A 22,036-nucleotide genomic window follows, 5' to 3' on the forward strand; every position below is an offset into this window, starting at 1 on the left:
TCCATAGACAGGGACCTGGCTTTCCTTTGGCCCCTGAGCCTTCCAAGCCTGCTAGAAGGAGATAGTTTGGGGTCATCACAGCCTCCCAGAGCTCCTGCCCACTTTAGCACTGCAGTTCTTTCACCTGTCAAGTGAAGAAGGTGGTGACTATTACCCCAAAGCACCATTTCCAGGGTTAGGGAGAGAATGAAACCCTAGGGGAAAGGGTGAATTTGGAATTAGAAAAGGGGCAGTTGGTCCTGATCTTGCTACCTTTCCTTCCATGGGCCTCAGTTTCCTCTGTGTGTCATCAAGGGGTCACAATTCAGAGCCTCAAATTTCAAAAAATGTTTGCGGGGGAGACGGGACCTCCGAGTCAACTAGACAGTGAACAGAGACGCTCCTCACTCCAAAGGGTCTCTTCGTGCACAGCCTTTGCTCATAGATCTCTACGGAGAGGGAGGGGAGGGAGGGGGCTCTGAAGCACCAACTGGCTTCGGGGCCCATCGCCTCTAGCGCTAAGCGAAAAAGCCTATGAGATCTAGAAAGGAAGAGGAAGGGCCAGTTGTCAAAGCATGGGTTTTTGTATCCGGAAGATTGGGGGGGCTCTCGTGTAAGGTGACAAGGAGAAAGTGTTGGAATGTGGGGACCCCGAGGGATATGAGGATTTTGTGGAGATTGGGTGGCTTTGGGAAATGTGGCGGGGTTCCAAGAAAGGAGGTATGATCTTGGGGGCAGAAGCGGTGGAAGATTTGGGGACCCAGGATGGAGACCTGGTCCTAAGGAATGGGAGTGTATGGGGGTGACGGGAAACTGGAGATTTGAGGATCCGAGAGGAGTCTGGAGGGTTCTTTGCGAGTTTAGTGAAGACCCCTCGTCAGGGATCCAAGAAGACGATCTTGGAGAATGGGGATATGGGGGATGGTGTAAGGGGAGGGGACCCAGAGACAGCATATGAGAGTCCTGCGGGGAACGAGGGGGACCTTAGATCTCTGGGGGGGGCAGTCCGGGAATTCTGGGGATCAGGGGGAGGCTGGGGGTGGGGATGCATTGCGTAGGTGGAGGTGCCTTACGTGTGCACGTGCGTGGGTACGTGTCTGCAAGTGCGTACTCGGGCCGGGGCGGGTTGGGGGTAACGATGGGGGGGGCACGGGCCGGGCTGTCCCCCCCAATTCCATGCCAGGCTCGGGGGCTATGGCTTCCGGGGATGAGGGGCCGTGTATGGAGGGGGACCGGAGCTTCCAAGGGTTCAGCGCGGGGGGAGGCGATTCTGGGGGGGAAAGTCTTTTCAGTTTCAGCTGGGCTTACTCGGCCCCGCCCTGTCCGGCCCCGCCCCCTCTAGGGGTTGAGCAACCCAGTGACAACCTGGGGAGACGGGGGCGGGGTGAACCCGACCAGCGCCTTTAAGGGGCGGGGCAATAAGCCACGCCCCGGAGCCTCCGTACGCCAGGAGGGGCGGGGCTGGAGAGGGAGGAGGTCGGAGGCGGGAGGGGGGGGGAGGCGTGCGCCGCCGCGCAGGCGCAGTGAGCGCGCGACGAGCACTCGCTTTCCAAAATGGCGGCGGCGATGGATGTGGACACCCCCAGTGGCACCAACAGCGGCGCCGGCAAGAAGCGCTTTGAAGTGAAAAAGGTCGGACCTGCCCGGCGCCTCCTTCAGAGGGGCCGGCGGGGCGCGGGTCCGCTTGCAGGACCGAGCGGGGGACGGCTGGGCTGGGGGTCCCGCTCCCCGGCGTTGCTGGGGTACCCGGTTCTCCACAGGAGGACGGAAGTGGGCGGGATTTCGGCGGGGATGGACGCGGCTGCGGCCCAATGGGCGCAGGCGAGGCTTCCCGGCGAGGAAGCGGGACGGGCCAATGGGCGCGGCCGTTGTTGAGAGGCCGGCGGACTGCGGCTCCTGCGCCTCTGCCGGGAGCCTGAGCTGTCATTGGGGGAGGCGGTGGCGGCGCGGCCGGGAGGGGCGGGGGTGGGGCCGGATCTGCCCCGCCCAGGCCTGCCCTGCCCCGCCCCGCCCCCCGAGCCGAGCCCAGGGTCTCGTGACGCCTCGGGGGCTGCCCCACCCGCTCCTCCGCTCCCTCCCCCGGGCCGGGGCAGCCCACACCCCCCCCCCCCCCGCCGCCCCTGCCTTTGCTTTGTCCCGCGGCTCCTCCCAGGCCCCTTGTTCCGGTCACGTCCGGAGCCCGTGGGCTTCCCCCTAGGAACGCGAGCTCTAGCCCCATGAAGTTCAAACGGGGGGACGTGGGGAGAGGGCTGCGCTCCTGACAGCTTGGCGGGGCGGGATCGAGGGGTTTGCAGACCGCTCCCTCCGGGTGTCTCAGGCTTTGGGGCCCTTTGTAAAGTGCAATACACCGGGACGTGCCAGAGAGGGAGGGGCGCTCCAGCCGCGGCCGCGGGGCCCCCAGTATCCGCCCGGGACGGGGAGGGTTAGGGGTACCGAGCCCCGCGTAGCCGGGGGGTCAGCCCGGAGTGCCCTCTCGGCGCTCCCGCCGGCCCCGCACTGCGGGCTCTGGGCCTGGCAGTCTCTGCCCCTGGGGTGGGGGCACGATGGAGCCCCGCCAGCTTGCAGAGGAACCGGGCTGCGGGCCGGGAAGGTCACCGTAGGCGTCTGGGAAAGCTCGTTGGGCAGTGGCTCCGTGCTCGGCCGCTTCGCCCGGGAGGGCTGGCCGGGGGGGGTCGTGTCCGGCGGGCCTCTGACTTAGCCCGGGGTAACTTGGGGCGCATAAAGACTCGTGCGCGAGGGGCGCGTTCGCTTGTGGGCCTGCCGCAGGTGTGCATTGTCCTCCCCTTTTCTCTTGGCAGTGGAACGCCGTGGCCCTCTGGGCCTGGGACATCGTGGTGGACAACTGTGCCATCTGCAGGAACCACATCATGGACCTTTGTAAGTCATCGGGGGCAGAGCGGGGCTGGCCAGGTGAACCCCTGGCCTTCGCAGTGATTTCCTCTGGGCTGCGCAGTTTGGAGGCAGGCCTGACTGAAAACAAGTCCATGTACATGGAAGGGTGGAGAGTGAGCAGTAGGAAGAGGCGCTGTGGACTCTCCCACCTGGGCACAGAAAGGAAAAATAAACAGTGATAAAATGCTCCTTCGGGGCCAGTTTGTCGGGCACAGGTTTCGGGGAAGGTCCAAAGGCTAAGGAAAAATCCTTTTCTGCATCTCCATCACGGTGGAGAATCACCAGCAACTTCAGGTTCCCAGTGGGAGAGCTCTGAGGGAATTGTAGTTACCTCTTTATGTGCCACCTGGGGCTCCGTGGCTGCTCCACACAGGCTGGCGAATGGCTATCCTTTTAGTAATAAGGACAAGGAAATCAACCAGGAATGCTTTAAAAAGCCTATCTTGAGGAGTTAATGTGCAAAAATGGTTTGTTTTGTAATCAGCAATTAGTCTAAGAAACCTACAAACACCCAAATTTAGTTCTTTATTTTTGAAATAGCTTCAGGGAACTGTGATACATTTTCATGATTAAATTATCAGCCAGGGGGGAATAGTCTGTAATCATAGTTACATTTTCTAAATTAAAAAATAAAATCGTTAGTTGCTGGTGGGAAGCAATCTTGAGTCTTACAATTTTGTAGTGTATTGATTGGTGGTGAGGTAGGCTAGCTCTCTTTTAGGTAGCAACTTTTTGTTTATCTGTGGGTCTGAGGCTTTTGTGAAGGGAGAAAGGAACCAGGCCACGCTTCTCTTTCACATGGAGGCAAATCCACAGCTTCCAAGAAGCTGCAAGTACATACATATATATTCTATGTGTGCATTGTATGAATATGTGAAAGATGCCAATCACAGAAGAACACCTGTGCAGCCTTAAATGTGCGTGGGTGTGGTTTTTTTGATTACAGCGTGCCAATAGCTTGATGCTTTTGTTGGGCCTTGCCCAGAAGTGAGGGGATCGGACTTGACTTTGGTCTCATGTAAAGGTTGTCATTTTATGCCTACTTCCTATTATTGCCCCAGATAACATTGTAAAAATTAGTGTTAGTTCCTATTGAAGAGTCAGCCCAGCAGCATGCCTTACTGTGACATGTTTGCTCTCTTTTCTTAGACCTTGTTAAGTAAATCTAGGCCTTTAAGGATGCTACTTTTCCAAGATTCTCACGAACCTATATTCAGGGTCAGTTTGGGCATTTTGTAGCAGTTATGTAGTAATGGCTTGATAAAGAGCTTACATGCTAATGTCTGATCTTCTGAGGTTCTCAGAAAGCATTGGAACTGTCAACATTGCCCTCCCTTTTCCAAAACAATTGGATTCTAGTTTGACCAAACCATTCTCCTCCAGGAAAGCATTTCTGCTCACTTTCTTCACAGCTTTACCTGAAGTCTCTCCCTCTTTGAATGAACATGCATCCTGCCAAACATAGGAGGCCGCTGTTAGTGCAGACAGGCTTGAACTGAAGATTGCTAGAACTAGGATGTTGACCCACACATGTCTGTCGTCACTTTTTAGTATGTAGTGTGCCCAGGAACACCTTTTGAGAATGTCTGGTGCACTTGGGGTTATGTTCCTCTAACCTGCTGATCACCATGAATGTTTTCTCAAAAGAAGGGCCTTACAGAAGGTTCAGGTCATCCTCATGTTCTGTCAGTGGTCATTGGTCTCTTTCTGAGGTCAGTGGACACTTTGTGCATCATGAACTTGAGAGACGAACGCTACTAGATCCTTCATTGTACTGAGAGCCAAGTAACTCGATACAGACTTAACATGGCTTCCATTTTCCCCTTCCAATTTAAATTAAATTGGGCGCATGGGAAGCAAAATTCTCTTGTCTCCTTTTTGTCCTCAGCCTCTTTCTGCCATGTTTCCACTTCCTTGATGACCTCTCCTCAGTGGCCCACTATTGTCCTGATAGTCATCCTTTCCTGTTTGGTAAAATAAAAAGAGGATCTCTTCTCATTTGCACACCACTGCACCTTGATTCTCGTAGGGCCTTGATAAATACTTGTTGACTGACTCCATTGTTTGTACTCTAGCCAGCCATTTTCATTCTTTTCTCTATGTGTCTCACCTGCCTTTCCAACTCCTTAACTTGCCTCCAAAGCTTAGTTTTGAGAGACCTCCCCCCCTCCCCTTGAGCCCTTATCAGATTTTTCCTCTCCATTTTTCCCAGCTTTTCCTCAAGTATTCAGCCTGTTCCAAATGTCCAGATCCAAAAATCCCTTTATTTCCTACCTGTGTGATACTTCTGCATTTGTGTTCTGTCACCGAGTAGATGGTAAAGCCCTTGAGGACAGGGACTGTTTGGGTTTGGACTTTTTCTCCAACAGTAGCTTATTAGCTAGCATGATGCATGCAGTTGGCAAATACTGGTTGAATTCAGTAGACTCAGGAGTTGTGAAATGAAGGGTTTTTTCCTCATTAAAGGTATTTCAGGCTTGAATCAGAAGAGGGAGAATTGATGTGTGGGAGAGATAGGCAGAGAACCCCTGAAATCATACAAGGACAACTTGGCAGTCACTAACCGTAAATGTGATGGCTTGTTAAAGTGATTGGGGGAGTGGAAGGGAACTAGCAGAAGGCAGGACTGACCTGGCTAAGGCTGGTGAGTGCCTAGTCCTGGTAGTTTCTGTGGGTTGAGACATCTCTTGGCTTCTCCTCGAGCCTGCTCAGGTCTGCAGGACAAGGTTCTTCCTCACGATCACTCCTTTTGTTGGTCCCTGACTTGACCCAAGTCACACACTGTATTCACCTAACCTTGACTTGCCCTTTCTTCTCTGCCCCTGAACTGGCAGATACAGGTTTTGTCTTTTCTCACGCATTTGATGTTTTTAATATTTAGCATCTGTTTGTTTTTTAATTTCATACCCCTCCTCATCTGACATCCTGGTGCCCACCCCATGCCACCTGTGTTATTTCAGGGAATTTCTGACCAAGAAAAGGCCTCATTGTAATCAGGCTCTGCATAAGTGATGCCGCTTGTACTTAACGAGTGTATTTCTATTTAGTGAGTCTCTGTTCTGTACAGAGCACTGTACTAGATCCCAGCTGAACTGGAAAGATCTCCATCTCTGGAGAAGAGCCAGTGATATCCCGGTCTTCATGCTTCAACTCTGAAATTGTTTCCCTACTTGTGACTTTCTCCTTTGGCTAGATTTCACAAAATGAATTGGTCCTTGGGAACCTGTGTTCATTTGCTGTCCCCCAGACAAGCAGTAGCTTTAGATCCTCACTTGGGTGAGCCCTTGGGAATGATTGCTGGACAAAGAGCAGAATTCAAGAGAGGGAAACTGAAATGCGGCTTTATGTAGGGGGGCCTCTATTAAACAGATCCCTCAAGGACCCTCTGGACGCTTCTTGTCTGCATTCACAAGCCCGGCTGCCTGGGGTCTTGGACCCACCTTTGCAGTCAGTACGTGGTTATAACTTTTTTCTGTAGTTCTCTGTTTTTAATGGACAAGTTACTGCCAAGTTTACATGTAAGACAGTTGAATCCAACAAACATTAAGTACTTCTGTGTAAAGCTGTGTTTGAAGGAGGGGGATGATACTCAGGCCTTGGCCTCAAGAAATTTGTGATCTCATGGGCCCAAAGGAATATACCCAAATAGCTTGAATACAAATTAGAATATGAGAAAGCTGAAGAAATCCATGAGATGCTACAAGAAATCTGAGGGAAAAGATGTGGCTTCTACTTGGGGAGGGTTAGACAACTACTCATCCAGCAAGGCGAAGCCCAAGCAGCTTTCAGAAGAGATCCTTGCTCAAATACAGCTGGGAGTCAGTGAAGGGAGGACTCTCAGGTGGGAGGTGATGGGATTCAGAGAGGGCTTCATGAGTCCCATTGGGCACCAAAGGGAGAAAAGGATGTCTGTGGAGTCGAGGAGTGGAGACAGTCCACATTGGGCATAGGAGAAGCAAGGTTATGGTAAGAGGGACGTGAGCCGTCAGTCTGGTGTTTCTGAAGCATCAGCTGTTAGAAGGACAGGAGGGTGATGGGGGAGGACACTACATGCTAGCAGTTTGGGCTCTGTGAAGTGGCATAGGAACCCACTGGAGATGTTGGAGCAGAATTGTGAGAGTGAGTGTGCAGGCGGGGATGCTGAGGGTGGATTGGAGGCCAGGACCAGGGGTGGGAGTGTGCGTTGCGCAGCTGAAGGAAGAGGGAAAGGAGACTGCAAGGTTTCTAACCTGGATGAAGTGATTTTAACCTGCTTTGTCCACAGGTGAATTTTCCTTAGCTTTGCTCCCCCATTTCCACACACATGCCCCCTTGCAGTAGTTGTCACAGTGCATAGGTAGTTACTATCACATTCAGGTAAAAGGATTCCTACTCCTGAGATTGTGTAAACTTATTCCCACAGGTATAGAATGTCAAGCCAACCAGGCATCTGCCACCTCTGAAGAATGTACCGTCGCATGGGGAGTCTGCAATGTAAGAGAAATATCTTTATGTATCAGTAGACATATTACTCCCTTTTGTGTTCTGTCAGGTTTGCAGTTAAATAGAAAACATTCCCACACTGAGCTCTACCCAAGGGGTACATGAGTAGTAAGGTTTTTAAAAGTCGTTCACCTGTCTTTACTTACTGCTTCTGTGGGCCAGTAACTATTTGCAAGGTGCCATTATACGGCACTGCTGTAAACAACACTCCCGCTGGCCCTTCCTTTTCACAAAGGCTCCAGCTCCTCACTCCTTTGTGTGGGTTACAGTGGACAATGAAAGGAATGTCCAGGCCAACATAGAGTAGATAAGGCCTCCCTGCCCCTGGGCACGAGGAGTAGCAAGGCTGACTTTTTAATAAACGTGCTTCAGAGGGTCCTTTCAGTGGCCACATATTTGTTCTGATACTATTTAGAATGCTCATGGAATGCTTCCTTAGAAATGGCCTTCAAGCCTCTGGAATATTTGCTTCCCTGGTCTTTTGGATTGGGTTTTTGGTTTGTTTTTTTTTCTTTTCAGTGAACAAGCATTTAATTTTTTTCCTCCCTCTCACCTTTTCCTTTCTTACTCAGAAAAAGGAAAGATAAAGAAAACCCTTGTAACAAATGTGCATAGTCAGGCCAAACACAATTCCCTTGTTGGCCATGTTCAAAAATGTATGTCTCATTGGACGTATTTTATCTGTCACCTTTTTGTCAGGAGTGGGGTGAACCTCCTAGTCTTGATGGTACCAGATAAAGCTTTGCAGAGCCATTTTGATCTGTCTGGTGAATAAATTCAGGGTCTAGATCACTGTCTAGACCAGACATGGGAGCCAAACTTGGCTTTGGTCTTTCGTTGACACCAGTTGGCCATTTCCAAGGAGGTGTCCAAGACCACATTGTTGGCCTAGGTGCATGCTGCTCCGTGGGCTGGAGGGAGTAAATTCTAGTCTTTTGCCATGACTTCGTGGTCATGGTCACATGATGTCAAGCCATCTAAATGTGCCAGGACCGTCTCCTTCTTTGTGCTCCCCACTATGTGACCTGACTCACAGAGAAGCCCTGAGCTTCCTCGAGATGGGCAGCTTTCCTTTGGGTTGGGGAAGTCTCTGACCCTACCCCCACCACCATGAGAAGGCTACTTGGTACTTGTGGCACCTTGGATAAGTCACAGCGTCTGACCTTCCAGCTCTGACTCCTCTCCTAATCCTTTTGAGCATTTTCCCCAATCCATTGCCCAGCCACCTCCAGATAGTTAAGATCCAGCTGAGGACCCTGGACTCTGCTCTCTGCATAGGCTCTGAGCCCCTGCTCCCCTGGAGCCTCTTCTCAGACCAAGGTTAAAGGAAAACAGCTTGGTGTGGTGGCTGTCTCACCCCTAGGCTATTTAGCTGCTCAATCGGAGGAAGGTGGAGGTCAGGAAAAACTAAGTTATTCTGCTGTCAGGTCTGTGCCAGCCAACCTTTGCCATGCCCAGCAGGGTGGAGGAGGTGCAGGTATAGGCCAGGGCAATTCTACAGGGGCACAGCCCCATGCTCAGGGCTAAAGGTCAAGGAGATTGGCTTAACTTGACCTTATAAAGGTCCATGGCCAGCACTCACTGGGGAGAATAGAGCCCCGTGTCTGTGGTGTTCTCTCCCAGTGAACTCTTTTGACTGTTCCCAGACTAGTTCTTTCCAAGCTCTGCCTGTGGTAGAATACTCCTCCTGCGTGCCCTCGGGGCAGTGATTCCAGCCTTTATTTCCTACTCCTGAATGTGGCAGTGGCAGTTGCCCCTCCCCCCAGAAAGAGGCCCTCTGCTACTTCTTCCCAAAGTGTTCCTTGGTCTTGGAGATCTGCTGGCCAGGTTCAGGGCTGTGGGGGAAGCCCTAGGGCCAGTACTTGCTGCTGCTTGCAGGTTATTCTTCATAACCAGTTATGTGGGGATGGGAGCCCTTGGGGTCACTGACCTGCAGTGCTGATGCTGGTCCTCTGCTGGCTTTTTCCAGGCTGCGAAGGAGTGGCCTTACTCCGTGCTCCTGACCATTCTCTCAGCCTGCACCCCAGTTCCCTGTCCATGTCACAAAGGAAGAGGATGCTTGACTGTCCTGACCATTATCTGCCCTTTACATGGCTTCCTCGAAGTGAATTTTAAGTGAATCTTGGCATCTGCTAAATGATCACTTCTCTATCCTGACAGAAGCTAGCCTTTGCCATTGTGAGGGTAGTGAGGGAGTTCTGGTTTCTTTGGCACTGGCCGTGCCTGAGCAGGATGGGATCCATGGACCGAATTTGTGAGGGGAGGGAGGGGCTCTGTCCCCAGGGTCCAGAGCTCAGGGCCTAGCAGGGTGAGAAGAACAGAGGCCCAGCTCTGGCAACAGAACCTGGAGAGTCACATTCTTGCCACCTCTGCTGTAGATAAGCAGCGTGTGCTCAGAGCCCCGCTCCTACAGTGTCTTCCCCTGCAAGTCCTGTGTTTTTTCTATTTCTTGTAATGGAGTTTCTGAGAATGAATCTCTCCATACATAGAGGAGAGAGGTTTCCCTTTTGTCAGATTCCTCCTGCCTTCTCTTGTGTTTTTCTGTCTCTCCGCCTCACTTTGCTTGTGAGGTGGTAATGGTGACAGAGCCAGTAATGGGGAGATCCTCCTTAATGTGCTTTGCCTTCTTTTCCAGCACGCCTTCCACTTCCACTGCATCTCTCGTTGGCTCAAAACCAGGCAGGTGTGCCCACTGGACAACAGAGAGTGGGAGTTTCAAAAGTAGGTGCTCTGGGCTGTTGGGTTTATGATGTGGAGGCAGGGGTGGAGACAAGGATGGGGACTGACTGTGCTTGTGGGGTCTTCTAAATTTAGACTTTGGTGAATTGAAAAAGAACCCTTCAGGCTCAAGTGGGAGGGGCCTGGAGGGAGGCAGTGCCCTGAGCCAGCAGTTGGTCGGGTTCATTTAATAAGAGGCAGGAGCTCCTTACTAACTGTGTTGACTTGGGCTGGTGACATCTCATCCCTTCTGAAGGACACTCGCACTTACTCCCAGCCTCTCAGATCTGTGAGGAAGGAGCTTTGGAAACCATGGCTAATGTTGCTGAGGCCCTTTCTCACTTAATTCAGTTCAGTAAATCTGTGTCTAGAGGACAGATACAAAAGAAATAAAAGACAGGTTCCTGCCCTGAAATGCAGCCATAGAGCAGCCTCCAAGTCCCACTGTCTTTGGCCCATGACAAGGGGCCCCCAGTTTCTGGTGGGCAAAGGCAGACACCTCCAGAGGTCCTTGGCCACATAGGCTGCCTTTCAGTGAGCAGGAGCTAGGGAGTTGCCACTCTTTGGCCTGGATCCCAAAGGTTAAGAGGCAGAAGCCACTCTCAGTGTCTAACATCGATCTGCCCTGACCAAGCTAAAGGGGCTGTCTGGTGGGAAGACAGAACAGTAGGGGTTTGGCTTTGGACTTAAAGAACCTGGGTTCAAATCCTGACTGCTGTTTTATACCTGTATGATCTTAGACCAAGGCAAGGGAACCTGCAGCCTGGAGGCCACAGCTGGCCTTCTAGGTCCTGGATGCAGCCCTTTGACTGAATCCAAACTTCACAGAACAAATCCCCTCCATAAAAGGATTTGTTCTATAAAACTTGGGACTCAGTCAAAAGGCTGCACCCAAGGACCTAGAAGGCCACGTGTGACCCCAAGGCCACAGGTTCACCACCCCTGGATTAGACAAATCACTTAATCTCCTTGGGTTTCAGTTAAATTAGATGTTCTCAAACATCCATTTCTGCTCCAAAACTTAGGATTCTAGCCTTGTAAGCACATTTATCAAAACCAGATTGAAAACACCTAACATTGAGTGTTATGTTATCTGATCATTGATTTGACAGTTTGGGATATTCTTACTAAAAACATGCCAGAACCTTCCTTAATATGGACCTTATTTTGGTGCCTGTCTAAGAAGCTGGTTACAGTGAGTACCAGAAGGACCTAGTTCACGACGTTATCTTGGAGTGTGAACCCCAAAGGCTGATTTTACTAAGATACCTGCACATTAATCCTGAGGTTTCTGTGTATAGACCAGCTTCGTTATTGGAACATCACTGGTAAAGGAGGGCTGACTGAAGCCAGGAATGAAGATAAGGATGCCAGAGAGACAAGCACTTGTGTTGGCACAGGCCATGCAGTGGGCTTGAGGAAGCCCCAGGCCAAGAGGAGCATGTGCCACAGTCCCCTGAGTGGGGTCAGTCAAAACCCAGTGTTTAATCCCTGGTTTAGGGAGGCTCTGGGAAAGGTTTGGAGCATGGAGGACAGAAAGTAGGCTTGCCCTACCCTTCTTAGTATCAAGCTTTCTCCTAGAGTTCCCCAAGAAAAAATAAGGCCAGCTATAGAATCAGGAGTGTGGAGACCAACGTTCTGGTCCCAGCCCTTCTACCCACTTACTTTGTGACCTGAGTTCCAAGGAGATTCATGGTCCCATCTGTAAAAGAAGGGCAGTGAAGTAGATGTTCTTTAAGGACCTTGCAGATGCCTCCCAGAGCTCTCTCCTGGGCATCCCACACTCCACACAGGTCCATCCTTCCAGTCAGGCAGGATATTGAAACCTCCCAGCTGCCGTCGGCCCTTCCCTCTCCCTCATCCCCTGTAGTTATTCAGTTTCCCGGTCTTTCTGATCCTTCCTTCCTACCATCTCTCACATTCCTCCCCTTCACTGTCATGGCAGCCACCCCAGAGTTGGCCCTGTCCTTTGGACTTCTGCTAAACTACTCCCTAAGTAGTCTCCCCTCTCCTGTCCATTCTCTCCTCCCTGCCTAACTGATATTCATGAGGCACGATGGCTCCTGAGACAAAGACAAAATGCGCATTTGTCCCTTGTACATTTAAGCCATCTAATCGATCTTTCTCGCTGTGTCTCAGAGAACTCCCTTGACACCCTGTTCTACTTTCTAGCCAGAGTGGCCTGCTCATTCCCAGGCACAACATTTCCCTTCATCCCATGCTCTCCTCACCTTAGGTTGGAAGCCAGAGCTCCATTCTAGGCTTAGCTGAAGGCCCCCACCCCATCCCCCAGTGCTTTCTATGTCTTCTCTATCCACTTAACCTGTGTTGTTTCTCAGCAATAGAATTTGAGTGTATTGAAGGCAGTTTGGTTTTTGTGCATTTGTGTCCCTAAGGCTCAACATATGTGTGGGATATAATGATTGATTGAATTAAATGACCTATGTCCACCCTCTGTTGGGGCGAGGGTGGCCGCTCCCTTGCGTCCCTGGTAGAAATGACCAGCCTCTGACAGGTGATTGGGGAGGATGAGGCCAAGGACGGGGAATCAACAGAGAAGGCTCAGGAAGGGAGGATCACAGAGAAGAGTAGGCTTAAGCCATGCTTGGTCTGTGTGGTCTGCGTGTGCGTGTGAGCTCCCCCAGATTTTAGCCCATTAGTGTTGCTGCTGTTGTATTCAGAAGGGTGTGGCAGTGGAGATAATGTTCTTCCTTTTATTTTTCAGGTATGGCCATTAGAAAGAGCGCCTTCTTCCTCAAGATTATCACTTTTGTTCGCTACTTGATGACTTGCTGTCCTGTTGCCTAATTATACATGAGTTAAAGCCAGTCTTTGGTCTTGTGTGCAGCGTCTTTTGAGTTTGGTCTTACTGGCACCATATTGTATTCTGTGTGAAATAAAGCCCTGTTGGATCCAAGGAACTGCTGGTCTCTCGCAAGTGTTACTAGAATGACTTGGACGCAGGAAATCTTCTCCTCCCAGAGTAGAAAACCATCATTTGGAATTAAAATCTTTTAAAAGAGTATCAAAGACGTTAGAGTGGTACAAACATTGAATTATGTAGTCTGTGCCCAATCTAAACATTACTAGACAGATGAGTAGGCTTGCAGATGAATGCCCTGGTGACCAGCTTGTTCCTTCCTTGCTTTTCTTGGCATCTCTCAATCCATGTCCCTCTTCCTCACAGTTAAATCAATCCTCCTGTTAACTTGGCAGGTTTGTCATCCATACCAGACCCCTTGTCATTGATCATACTCCCATGCTTGGTTATCCTGAGTCTTCCCCACTTTACATTCTCTTGGTGATTTCATAAGTTCCCATGAATTCATCTAGCATGTCTGGATACAAGACACTCCCATCTCCATCTCCTGGACATTTGCACTGGGATGTCTCTAGGCCTCTCAAGCTAAAACATGTCCAAAACCCAACCCATTCTCTTTCCCCTAAACCCATCCTCCTCCTAACTTCCTTATTTCTGTCCAGACCACAACCACCATTATTCAAACCACCCAGGTTTGCAATCTGGGGGACCCATCAACCCTTTGTTCTTGTCCTCCATATCTAAACATTTGCCAAGTCTTGGTGATTGTACTGTTACAACATCACGTGGGTCTCAGTGGTCTGAGTTGTCTGCCCACACTTTGGGTTTCAAGGAGAATCCGTTGCAGACTCTGCCTTTTTGGCCTTTCATTTTGGAGTTCATGCTTAGAACCACAGAAAAAGAGCACGTTAGGGTCCTGGGGTTGGATTCCCTCCCCACTTGCAGGGCCACTTCAGTCATGTCTGACTCTTTATTACCCCATTTGGGGTTTTCTTGGCAGAGATCCTGGAGCGGTTTGCTATTTCCTTCTCCAGCTCATTTTAAAGATGAAAAAACAGATAAGCAGTTAAGTGAGTGACTTGCCCAGAGTCACACAGCTAGTAAGTGTCTGAGGCCAGATTCCTGACTCCAGGCCCATCACTCTCTCTGATGCAATACCCAGCCACTGCAAGTGCAGAGGAAAGGCGGGTGTAGGGAAAAAGACAGAAAATTCTATTTTGGATGTGTTGAGTTTAAGATGTCTGAAAGGCAGTTGGAGATGTGAGACTGGAGGTCAGTAGAGAGTTTGGGGCAGGCTTGGTGGTGCAGTGGATAGAGCACCAGTGCAGGAGTCAGGAGGATCTGAGTTCAGATGTCACCTCAGGCACTTGACACTCACTAGCTGTGTGACCTTGGGCAAGTCACTTAACCCCAATTGCCTCATCCTGGGTCATCAGTCATCCTGATGAATATCTGGTTACTGGATTCAGAAGGCTCTGGAGGAGAAGTGAAACTGGTGAGCCGCACAGCCCTCCCTCACTCAAAACAAAGTCAAGTGCAAGTCATGTCATCATGTTTCTGATGGCATGCTCAGCAACGAAGGACGAACACAGGCAGAATCGGTGGATGTAAGAATTGTCAGCGTGCAGATAAATCCATGGGAGCACAGAATGTGGCCCTCATGGGGTTAGTGCCTGAGATCCCAGCCCTGAAATTTCTAGGGATCAAGATCCTAGAAGTCAGGCTTCCAGAGAGAGTTGGGGTGCTCTTGGGCTGGAAGAGACGTTACTCCAAATTTAAGAGAGAAATAGAGGTCTTGGGCAAAGCCAGCCTCTTGGAGAGAGGTGATCATACATATGGTCCCCACAGCTAGAAGAGCAGCCAGGGACTCTGATCCACAGTATTGTGTTTGGGGGAGAGACCTGACCTTTGTCCTCCGTTTCTTCCATGAGTTACCCAGATGGTGCAGGTCTGTGGGGGGAGGGGTACCTGTCAGGCACCTGCAAGTGCCTGGCCCTGGTCAGAGTCTAAACTTCCTTAAAATAGTTCCAGGAGGCTGAAAAAGTCACCTTCACTGAAATTCCTTTCCCTTCTGGGTGGGGTACTTGTGTGGATCTTTGGAAGGAAGGTGGCATTTACCAGCTCGTCAGCAGGTTGCCGTGCTCACCACTGGATGTTAGTTTGACTTTTTGGGGGAGTCCTTTGGGGTAGAGGTGGGTGGCAGACAAGCCAAAGAGAGTGACTTGGGATATGGTCCCCATGCTCAACTCCAACCCTTATCTGCTGGTTTCCGTGACAACAAATGAGATCCTCCAGAAGAAACCTGGAATATGGCAGGAGGGTTGTTGAAATCCTGGGCAGGAACCAGGGACTTCAGTCCCCAGCTGTGGTTGTCTTCTCTTCCCCAGGCTGAGGATCCTGCTTTAAAAAAAAAACCAAACTATAACCCTCCTCCTCCAAGAGAAGGAAACTTTCATTTCCCAGCTTCAAAAGTCACTCTCTTAAAACTATATGATCAACCAGCATTGATTAAGCCCCTGCTGTGTGCTACTCACATGGATATAAAGACAGCAACTGCATTTATTTAGTTCTCAAAGATCAGCAATGTTTATTACAAATGGAGTTTCATTTCATCCTCACAGCAGCCCTGGGAGGAAGGTGCTGCTATTGTCCATTTTGCAGATGAGGAGACTGAGACTGAGAAGTTAGGTGACAAATATATACTGAAAAGAATTAGAGAATCAACAAATGTGACTCCTTGGCGCCAGGCATTGTGCTAGGCAAAAATCAAGATGGAGACACCATCTCCTCTCAGAGAGAGCTTACTTATTGGAGGGGGAAATATATGCATAAATGTGCAGAATAAATACAAAATAATGATAATAACTGGCATTCTTTTAAGGTTTTCAAAGCACTTTATACATATTTACCTCATTTGATTCTCACAACAACCTAGGACAACTCAACCTTCCCATTTTACAGCTGAGCAAACCAAGGCAAACAAAAGTGACTTTCCCAGGGTCACACAGTAAGTATTTGAAGTAAAATTCAAACTGTCTCAAAGAGCTCTGTCCACTGCATTGGTGGCTTCAGGGACCAGAGGGCTATCTAATTGCTATCTAGGGGGGTTACCAAATTGCTAACCTTACATCAGTGGAGGGAGTTTCTACACGTGGGAGTCCCACATCCAGATGTAATGAGATCCAGGTCAAATGAGGTCCAGGTCAAAAAGAAAGCAAAATTCTGACTCTCACAGTTTGTAGAGCTCTTTGCAAATATTCTCTGGAGCCCCACAAACCTGTGAGACACAAATATAATTATGCCCGACTAACAGATGAGGAAAATGAGTCTCCAAGAGGTGAAGCTATTTGCCCGTTGTCCTCCAGATAGTAAGCGTTGGGATTTGAGATGTGAACCTAGGTCTTCCTGGCTCCAAATTCTTTTCCCTAGAAAATCGGCTGGGATTTTTTGGAAATAGTAAAATGCTTCACAAATGTCATTGAATCTCAGAAGGTAGAAAGAGGCATCTGGTGCATCCCTATGGACAATGGGACTCTCTGAGGAGGCCTCTTGTGATGGGCTGCCCACCCCTCACAGCAGCCTTTCACTCAGGGTTCAGAAGAATTCCTCATTTCACCTTAATGTGATCCACACACCATGCTCTTGCTGACCAGGAAGTTGTCCCAGAACCAGCCACTATTCACCTCTTTTCGACTTAAGCTCATGGCTCTATGCACCCCAGGACCCGGCCACACAATCCTGTCTCCCTGAAGTCCTCCCCACGTCCTTCGGCTGATCCTCCCGTGGTGTGTTCTCCTGGTCACCATCCCCCAGCTTGTCAATGCCTCTGTTGAAAACTGACCAGATGAGCCCTGACTCATGGAAGAAGACAGGAGGACCATCCCTCATCACTTTTTCTTGGGGGGGACTGTCAGTATTGCTGTTCTTATGGTTTCATTCATCTGACCATTCTGGAATTGAGGAAGTCTCTAAAGAATATGGACTACCTTACTTGGGAGATTTATCCATCTTTAAGTGTCCTTCCAGCTCTAATATCTTATATTTTTTATTATTATTAATTTATTTTTAGTTTTCAACATTCACTTCCACAAGATTTTGAGTCCCAAAATTTCTTCCCCCACCCCAAGAAAGACTGCATTCTGATTACCCCCTCCCTCAATCTGCCCTCCCTTCTATCACCCCCCCACCCCCTTCTCTTATTTCCTTCCCTTCTATTTTCCTAGAGGACAAGATAGATTTCTATACCCCACTGCCTGTATATATTATTTCCCAGTTACATAATATCCTCTATTCCAACATTCCAAATTGTAAGGTTCCTCCCAGCTCAGATATTCCCTGTCCTAAACTCCCAGCTCTGGCACTGGGTGATTCTTTTGCACTTAATAACTTTCCCTGTGCTTGTAGGTTGTGAGCCTCAGTTTCCACGTCAGTAAAGGGGATGATAAGCTTTCCTGCTCCCTCCACCCCTTCTTGTGCTGTTACCTAGACGACTGTCCCCAAAGGGCCCCCTTTGCCTCGGTAGCATCATCCTAGACCTAGGCCAAGATGGCAGCCCAGCCTGGGTGGGTGGGGGCGGGGCAGGTCTAGCTGACCACCCCCACGTCCTCTCTCACTCATTGTTTACACTGCCTGGGTGCTGGGAGGTGTCCATGATTCACCTCCTCCCCCACAAACAAGGTTGTTTTTTATTGCAATGGGAGGTTCTGGGGAACCTTCACTGGCTGGCGTGGACAGACCCTCCAGTAAGCTCCTTGGCCCCCAAAGAGCCCCCAGCACCAGCATCGAGCCTTGCAGAGAAACATGGCTCAGCTCTCAGCTTCTGGTGGAAGCCTGCACGGGGGAGGCCTCCCATCAGTCTTCCCAGTCAAGGTCTCTGGAGCCTGATTCTCTGGCAGCTGGGTGGTTTGTTATTTTGTTGCTATGGCAACTGAGGGATGCTGATACAGGTGGGTGAGAAGGAAGCCCATAGAGCATCCTATTCATTCAGTACTGGAGTCATTCATTCACTCATTCAGTCGTTCCACAAACATTTCCTGAGGGCCTGCTTCACTCAGGGCCCTGGCCTGAGGCTTGGGAAGAACAGACCTAGGATCAAGGAAAACTGGGTTCCATTCCAGACTTGGACACTTACCAGGGATGTGATGTTGGGCAAGCCCCCTGATGTCTGCACACCTCTGATTTCACCTATAAAATGGGAACTTGCATTGTCCACCTTGCATAACTGACTGGAATAACACATATAAGATGCTTTATGCACCTAAACACGCTAAAGAAATGTCAGCTCTGTTTGTTACTGTGGTATTTCTCTGCATCTGGCTAGCCTAGTGGTCAGCTAGAGCTGCTCCACCCCCACCCACCAGGCTGGGCCACCATCTTGGCTTAGGTCTAGGATGAGGCTGCAGGGGCAGAGGGGGCACTTTGGAGACGGTCACCTAGGTAACAGCACAGGGAGAGGTGGGGAGAGCAAGAATGCTTATTGCCCCCTTTACTGATGTGGAAACTGAGGCTCGGAATCTACAAGCACAGGGAAAGCTATTAAATGCAAGAGAATCATCCAGTGCCAGATGCCTCAGCTTGCTCTCCCCACCAATCTTCCTGCTAATCCAGGGGCTAGAGGCTCTCTCCCAAGAAGATAGTAATCAGGCCAAGGGTGTTAGAGCGTTCCTATGTGCCTTGTCACTAGGCCCTCCAGATCCTTGTACTTACAAGGATGTCTAGACTTTGTCATCTGCCCCACAACTGTACCCTTGGGACCACCAGGCCCTTCCATTCACCTTGTAGCCAACCCTCCAATATGTATTGTCTCTCCGCACTCCCTAGGAACAAGGATATTTTCCATATTATCCTCTGTGCTTGTTACAAAGTAGGTACTTAATAAATGATTTTTCCTTCATACATTACTGTTATAGTCCACAGTCCATCCACCTGAAAGCCCTGGGCTCATGTAGGCCAGCTTCCATCCTGCCAACTGACCCTCAAAGGGTTAGATTCTCTCTAGCTCATTGCCTCAAGTCTGGAGTTTTATTCTGGGGAAGTCTTCAAAATAGTTGAGGTAAGTCTTGTGTCCAGGCTTCTCCAAATGTAGATGACAGGTATAAGGAAGATTGACTAGCCTCATGGTGGTATGAGCCCAGAGTTGGGTAGTGGTGACCTGGGGCAAGAAGTCACATTATTTCAAGAGGCACTATTTTTAGAATCTGTTTTTAAAGTAGCAAATCAAAGAGAAGGTCCATATTGATGGAAAGGTTGCCAAAGAAAGTCAGCTAGGTGATCTAGTAGATAGAATACTGACCCTGGAGTCAGGAGGACCTGAGTACAAATGTAGTTGTGGACACTGTAAGGAAAGCAGTATGATCCTGGGCAAGTCATTTAACCCCGATTGCCTCCAAAAAACAAGAAGAGGAAGAAGAGAAGGAGGAGAAGGAGAAGGAGAAGGAGAAAGAGGAGAAAAAGAAAGAGGAGAAGAAAGAGGAAAAGAAGAAAGAAGAGAAGAAGAAGAAGAAGAAGAAGAAGAAGAAGAAGAAAAAGAAGAAGGAGAAGGAGAAAGAGAAGGAGAAAAAGAAAGAGAAGGAGAAGAAGAAAGAGGAGAAGAAGAAAGAGGAAAAGAAGAAAGAAGAGAAGAAGAAGAAAGAGGAGAAGACAAAAGAGAAGGAGGAGGAGGAGGAGAAGGAGAAAGAGAAGAGGAGAAAGACAAGAAGCCCCTTCCTTGGTGAGATCCACAGTATATTCCTTCCAAGGATGAGGCCCAGCTCCCTCTAGAAACATGCTGAGTCCTGCCCCCCACAATACACCTTCCCCTGCTCTTTCTTGAGGCTTCGTATTACAAAATAATGTTAGGATTCTGCTTTAGTTTGACGTCCTTGGTCTAATCCGAATGAAACCCTACCGATCTTAAACTCTCAATTCCAAACAATGTCTTTTTATATCTATTTATATTATTTATATCAATCTTTTCATATAATTCTTAATAAAGCCCTAAACAGTTTCTAAAGCAGACATCTACAAATTTGGTTTTAAAAAAATATTTGGGCAACTATATTTCAATAGAATTGGCTTTCTCTATAATCTGACACATCTAAAAATTGCATTCTTTTTTTCTCCTTTTTTTAATTATTATTTTTTAATGTTTAACAATCACTGCCATAAAATTAAGATTTTATCCCCCCCACACCCCCCCCCGCTACCCCCCTCCCTCCCCACAACTGCATACAATTCTGTATAGGTTCTACATATACTTTCCTATTGAGTATATTTTCACTATAGTCATGCTATGTAGTCAGACTAAAATAAATGAAAGAAATCGTATAACAAATCAGAACATGATACACAAACACATACACATACACAAACATGATCTGCTACATTTTGCGAGTGACTTCCATATTTCTTTCTCTGAGTGTGGAAGGCATTTTGCCTTGAGAACCACCTTTGGGATTTTTTTTTTTATAAGAAGTTTTTGCGTTATTAAAAAATTCCAAGTCTACCAGAAAAAACTCTTGCACGCTGTGGTCGTTGCTGTGCACAAAGTTCTCCTGGTTCTGCTCCTTTCACTCAGCATCAGGTCATATAAGTCCTTCCAGGCCTCTCTGAAGTCTTCTTGTTCATCATTTCTTATGGCACAATAGTACTCCATTACATTCATATACCATAATTTATTCAGCCATTCCCCAATTGATGGACATCCCCTTGACTTCCAGTTTTTGGCAACTACATAGAGTGCTGCTATAAATATTTTTGTACATGTGGGACCCTTTCCCATTTTTATGATCTCTTGGGGATATAGTCCTAGTAGCGATATTGCTGGGTCAAAAGGTATGCACATTTTTGTAGCCCTTTGGGCATAGTTCCAAATTGCTCTCCAGAATGGTTGGATGCGCTCGCAGCTCCACCAACAATGAATTAGTGTTCCAACTCTCCCACATCCTCTCCAGCATTTATCATTTTCTTGTTCTGTCATGTTTGCCAATCTTATAGGTGTGATGTGGTACCTCAGAGTTGTTTTGATTTGCATCTCTCTAATCAATAGTGATTTAGAGCATTTTTTCATATGATTATAGATAGCTTTAATTTCTTCTTCCAAAAATTGCCTGTTCATATCCTTTGACCATTTATCAATTGGGGAATGATAAAAATTGTATTCTGAGAAGGGTTCCATAGGTTTCACCCAAGCCATGGCTGGTGAGGACATGGTCATCCTAGAGAGGCCCCCTCCCTGCAGGATAATCACTAAGAGAAGGAATCTGATTAAGTGAACTAACAGACTTTCTCCTTGAGTTGCCTTTTGGATGGAAAGAAGGTTTCTTACATTGGCTAACAACTGGCCTTTAGTAAATGATTCTCCAGAGTGGTCCAAAAACTAAATGAAGCGCAGCTTGTTTTGTGAATCAAAAAGATTGTCTAGATTTTGTCCTGTTTGAGTTTGAGTTTTACATTTGTCTTTGGTTTTGAAACCTATAAATTATAACTCAAAAATGACTGGGATAGAGATATTTCCAAAGACAGAATGTTTTTCTGTCTCTTGATTTTCTCTTTCTCTAAACAAAGCTTTTTAGAATTAGATAAACGTAATTAATAAATTCATCCTTGGCAGCCTTGGACCTAAAACAAAAGAGAATAGAATTTTTCTTCCACATATTTACACAAGGAAAGTCAAGGGGATGACAAGTGCCTATTGTCCAGGCATGATATGAGTTGGAGGGACAACTCATGGAACTGGTCCCAAATATAAGTATCTCAGACTGAGACTGCAAAGGTCACTCAGTCAATAAACATATCTTAAGCACCTACTGTACACAAGGCCCTGTACCGGGGATACAAAAAAAGGCAAAAAGCAGTCCCAAGTCTCAAGGAGGTCACAGATAAATTCACAACGAGCTGAGTCCAGGATCAAATAGAGTAGGCCAGTGTGCCTTTGAAAAATTGCTCAGAAGTTTTAATGACCCAAATCTGATTCAGATAAATAGGAAGGTAGATAGATAGATAGATAGATGATAGAAAGATAAGTATGCATATATGCAAATGTACATACACATGTATATATCTATAATCTACCTATGTTATATGTTATATGCATACATGTGTGTATATAAATGTATGTGTGTGTATATATATTTTAAATATTACCTATATAGCCTATACTAGACA

At 48.3% G+C, this 22,036-nt stretch overlaps 1 protein-coding gene across 1 annotated transcript; it reads left to right on the forward strand.

The window, feature by feature from the left end:
• The first annotated feature begins 1,450 nt into the window (after positions 1–1,450).
• RBX1 (ring-box 1) lies at positions 1,451–12,992 on the forward strand. Its single transcript, XM_072656243.1, has 5 exons — positions 1,451–1,611; positions 2,778–2,856; positions 7,274–7,344; positions 9,989–10,074; positions 12,797–12,992. The coding sequence occupies exons 1-5, from the start codon at positions 1,534–1,536 to the stop codon at positions 12,807–12,809; spliced, it is 327 nt and encodes a 108-aa protein (XP_072512344.1). The 5' UTR covers positions 1,451–1,533; the 3' UTR covers positions 12,810–12,992.
• Positions 12,993–22,036: the final 9,044 nt, after the last annotated feature.

This window comes from Notamacropus eugenii, chromosome 3 (genome assembly GCF_028372415.1).
Source record: "Notamacropus eugenii isolate mMacEug1 chromosome 3, mMacEug1.pri_v2, whole genome shotgun sequence".
Classification (NCBI taxonomy): domain Eukaryota; kingdom Metazoa; phylum Chordata; class Mammalia; order Diprotodontia; family Macropodidae; genus Notamacropus; species Notamacropus eugenii.